General features: G+C 30.7%; 1 protein-coding gene across 1 annotated transcript in view; it reads right to left on the reverse strand.

Moving 5' to 3' along the window:
- Nucleotides 1-208: 208 nt before the first annotated feature.
- LOC111881541 (probable trehalose-phosphate phosphatase D) overlaps nt 209-4,398 on the reverse strand; it is a 10,433-nt gene continuing 6,243 nt past the window's right edge. Inside the window, exons 7-10 of the mRNA XM_042900782.2 lie at nt 2,670-2,771; nt 2,474-2,551; nt 925-1,065; nt 209-658 (exon numbers count right to left, since the gene is read on the reverse strand). Of these exons, the coding sequence (XP_042756716.1) occupies nt 515-658; nt 925-1,065; nt 2,474-2,551; nt 2,670-2,771 (465 nt within the window). The 3' untranslated portion in view covers nt 209-514. The remainder of the gene's footprint in view (nt 659-924; nt 1,066-2,473; nt 2,552-2,669; nt 2,772-4,398) is intronic.

Raw genomic sequence — 4,398 nt, forward strand, 5'->3', positions numbered from 1 at the left:
GAATGGGTATACTACTAGTTATTAGGATTATAGCAAATACAACAACTTTTAAGTTTGTTTTTTTCAATATAAGTACAAGTTTAATTAAAGTAGAAAAGAGAAAGAGTAAATGAATTAACCCCAAGTTTACATACAAAAGGTCGAAAGCTAACAACATCAAATCATCTTAATTTGTTTGTTAGCATCGTTATAGAACAATACATGGCAATGAAGCATAAGAACATATAATTTCGGTTTCATCTTCGTGTTTTCTCAATTTTCTCTATTATCTTCTGAAACGCTAAATATTTTTATTGATCTATGTGTATACATTAGATCACTGTCCATTCATTACATATATAGCTAATAAAGAAACCATGATGTGTTTCTTCATGTTGTTACTATGTACTTTACTTTTGTAATTCAGTTGTAAATATTTGAGTAACTTTATTAACTCATTCTAAACTCTATACTTTAGAGAGTTTAATTTTGTAACATTAGATATTTTAAATAAATTTCTAGAAACAAATTTCATTTAATTGGATCCCTTCTTCCAGCTCACAAGGCGAGATAGAAATTTCTTGACATCACAAGGATTCCGAAGAGAGTATAAAGCCATGGTATCCTTTTCGGTTGATGAAACAACAATTGAATACCCTTTTCCTCTATTCTTTATAGCCTATAAAACAAATATTTATAATTAAAAAGGGAATAAACCAATGTATATAATTTGTTCAACAAACATTCGAAATGCATCTTATAAACAAAAATGTCATAAGATGTATTTAAAATGTACGTATTAAAATATTATAATTATTCATATTTTGTATAGTGATTATTAATAATCAACATTTTATGGAAGAAAATTAGAATGCCTTTATTGGTATGGATTTGAAAAATGTTGGTTGAGTAAAAGTAATTGGTTGAGTAAGAAAATGAGAATACCTTAAATGCATCTTCATCTGTACGATCATCGCCAATATAAATAGGAAAAACATCATTTGAACTTCCATATCCAAGTGTTTCAAGTAAATACTCTAATGCATGTCCTTTATCCCACTCGATATCTGGTCGAATCTCAAAAACCTAACATATGGATTACAAATAAGTTTCAATGTCAGTCAACCACATAAGATAATTGATCTATCATTTGTATTTCTATTTTTTTAAAGAACTAAGGCTTTCTTAACATCAAGATCAATGGTATATCAATATTTTGTCTCCACACAACAAAAAGTTAATTCCTAACCCCAGCATCTCTAGACACCACCCCGTTCCTTTGGACATCTTCAAACCAATACTAAAACATATATTTTACAACAAACATAATGTTAAGTGCTCCAACGCTAACACTTTATTTTATATTAAATTTGGTTTTCGTGAATAATGTAACACCAAATATAATGTTATAGTATTCGGTAAAACAATGTATAGTGTTAAAGTTTCACTTGTACAAATTCAAACTTTAAATTTGAACTTATTCATCTTTAGTTTTCTTTATATATAATAACAGTCTATATTTGGTGTTTTTTTATTTAAGTTAACAAAATAATTAATTATTTTATAAATATTTAATAGCATAATTTATAAATTTGTTGCGATAAAAGAATATAAGTTAAGTTGGTAAGAAGTTAATAACGATATCACATTGAATGATAAAACTATAAATAGAAATATACCTAAATTTTTTAATGGTAAATAATAATAGATTGGAAATGGTTTAAGTTTACACTATATTCACATTTTTTTATCATTTTTTTCTACGATATAATGTTAAAAGTTGGAGGTGATCTATAAGTTTCACATGACATGTAAACCAAGTATTCAACATCCATAAGACCAGTTAGCAACTAGATCACTACAAATATGTATGTATGTCAAAAAGTCCCGTGGGAACCCGATCCCGCGGGGGCCCCATCTTTTATGGGGGCATCTGTTGAAAAAAATCGGGGACAGGGGCGGGGGCGAGGGCAAGGTTAACCCCGTTTTAATTTTGGGGGCGGGGGCGGGGGTTGGTAGTCCCGTCCTGAAACCCCTGTGGGGGGCCGTTAATAAATTATATAAATTGATATATGTTAATTACATAAGCATAATAAACAACAAAATGATTTTTACGTACAAAAATTCAACAAAAACATGTTTTTTAAGTTGTTTGTAACATGTAAAGTTATGTTATAAATATTTATTTGTTATCCAAAAAATAGTTTCTTTTAGCCAAACAAGAACTTATTTTAGTCCAAATAAGTTAGCCCAAAATCAATCGGGGGCGGGGGAACGGGGGCGGAGGCGGGGGTTAGAAGGGAAGTCGGGGGCGCGGGCGGGGGAGGAAAGGATGGAGATTTCGGGGGCGGGGGCGGGGGAATGGGAAAATTTTGGAGGCGGAGGCCCCGTCCCGCTTGCACCCATTGACATCTCTACAAATATGGAGGAATGGTCTTACAACCAAGGGACCCCTTATATATATTGATATTCAGAACTCTTTTGAACTTCTTACCTTTTTGCCATTTGATAGTCGGAACTCTTTGAAGTTGTGTACCACAGATGTGACAAGTTCTTCGAGCATCGAAAAATCCTAAAAAAATTTAAATAATGCTTTTTTAGTTTTTATTAATATAACTTATAGTTCAAAATTCTATTTTAGAAGCACAAATAAACAATATTTATATATTCTAATGAGACACACAATATACCTTATTAGAAACATGTCTAAAATGTACCGTAACACAAAATTTATTATTCTCCAGCACGACACCTTTGATATTCCGGGTTTCCTCTTTCAGTGCATCAAGTATCTACAAAAAAGTTAATGTCGACGATAACTGCATAACTTTACAATTATAATATTCATGCCAATTATATATATATATATATATATATATATATATATATATATATATATATATATATATATATATATATATATATATATATATATATATATATATATATATATATATATATATATATATATAGAGAGAGAGAGAGAGAGAGAGAGAGGGATAGGTTCAAATGTTTTTAACAACTATTATGCGCATGAATACACCAATACGAATTTAGGAATAATTAAATAATTAAAAATTGTAATAAGGGTAATTATGTAACTTTAGCATGCTAATTAAAATAAAATCCCTTAATTCATGGAAATTACCATAAAAATCTGTTTGATCAACTATTTAACCCTAGCCTTCTATATCATACGTAATATGCCTCCTCCAATTTTCTTATGGACGAATGAACATCGTCTGATCGAAAGAGGTAGTTAAACCTCTTGCTGCAAATATGTTTCCCCATTCCATTGATTAAGAAGATGTTATTCTCAGTGGCTCCATCTCCAATCGAAGCTAGCTTTAACATCGAGGCAATTTTGGAGTCATAAGAAGCCTATGTATGTTTCTGCATCATTGCTACAGTTCCTTCGATTATCGGTTCTCTAGAGCTTTTCCAGATCGAGCAAACTTCGTATGCCCTTATTTATCCGGTAACAACTCTTCAATTCTCATGAATTATGGTCCGTTAGCTTATTATTCGAATTATCTATTTCTATTGTTCGCTGAATTGGATGGTTAAGTAAGGGAAAATCTAACGTGTTCAAGAAGAACACGCTATGCACATAAGGTGCTCGACTAAATTCCTGAAAGAAGGACCAACTTGCTGTCTTAGTGAACTGTTGGTGGAACTGAAAATATTCTGATTTGCACACCAACTGTTTGTTAAAATGTCTCAGTGAACTTCAGTTACTTATTCCAAAATTTGTTCTTTCTTGCTTAATGAGTCACTTTTAGTTAGAAAGAAGCATAGAAAAAGATGTTAGTTCGTATGGTTCCAGCTCTTGTATCAGGGCCTTATAATGTAAGTAACATTCTTTATTCATGTGTTCAAGTTGATGAGTTTCAATTTCTTTTATGTGGAAGCTCTTCTTTCTTACAAAATAATATTTTCAAATCTTATATGAAAACCACGTTTCTATGCTTTAAATGGGTCTGCCATATAGTTTTTTTTCTTCCGGTTATGGAATGCAATTCTAGGTTGTTTGTGCCTTTTTATTTTTCATCAACACAAATTAATTTACTCTTTGAACCTTGTGGTATGCATTCTAAATCATGTTGCTGGAAATTATGTTTATAGGTAAACTATTACAAGTAAATCAGATATGGTTTTTGGCTTGTTTGATGATAATGTCTAACAAGTGTTTGTTGAAATGCCTGAAAGAGAATTTAAAAAATTTAACCTTGTGGTATGCATTATGTCAGAATTACTAGCAGTAAATACAATACCTTTGAATGTATTCTATATATTCTATCAGAACGTATTCTACCAGAATAAAATCGATGTATTATGTCAGAATGTATTATATGTATTCTGTCATATTCTATGTATTCTACCAGAATATATTAAATGATAGTTAATTGCAAGTAACAT

Source organism: Lactuca sativa, chromosome 3, assembly GCF_002870075.4.
Source record: "Lactuca sativa cultivar Salinas chromosome 3, Lsat_Salinas_v11, whole genome shotgun sequence".
Taxonomy (NCBI): Eukaryota; Viridiplantae; Streptophyta; class Magnoliopsida; order Asterales; family Asteraceae; genus Lactuca; species Lactuca sativa.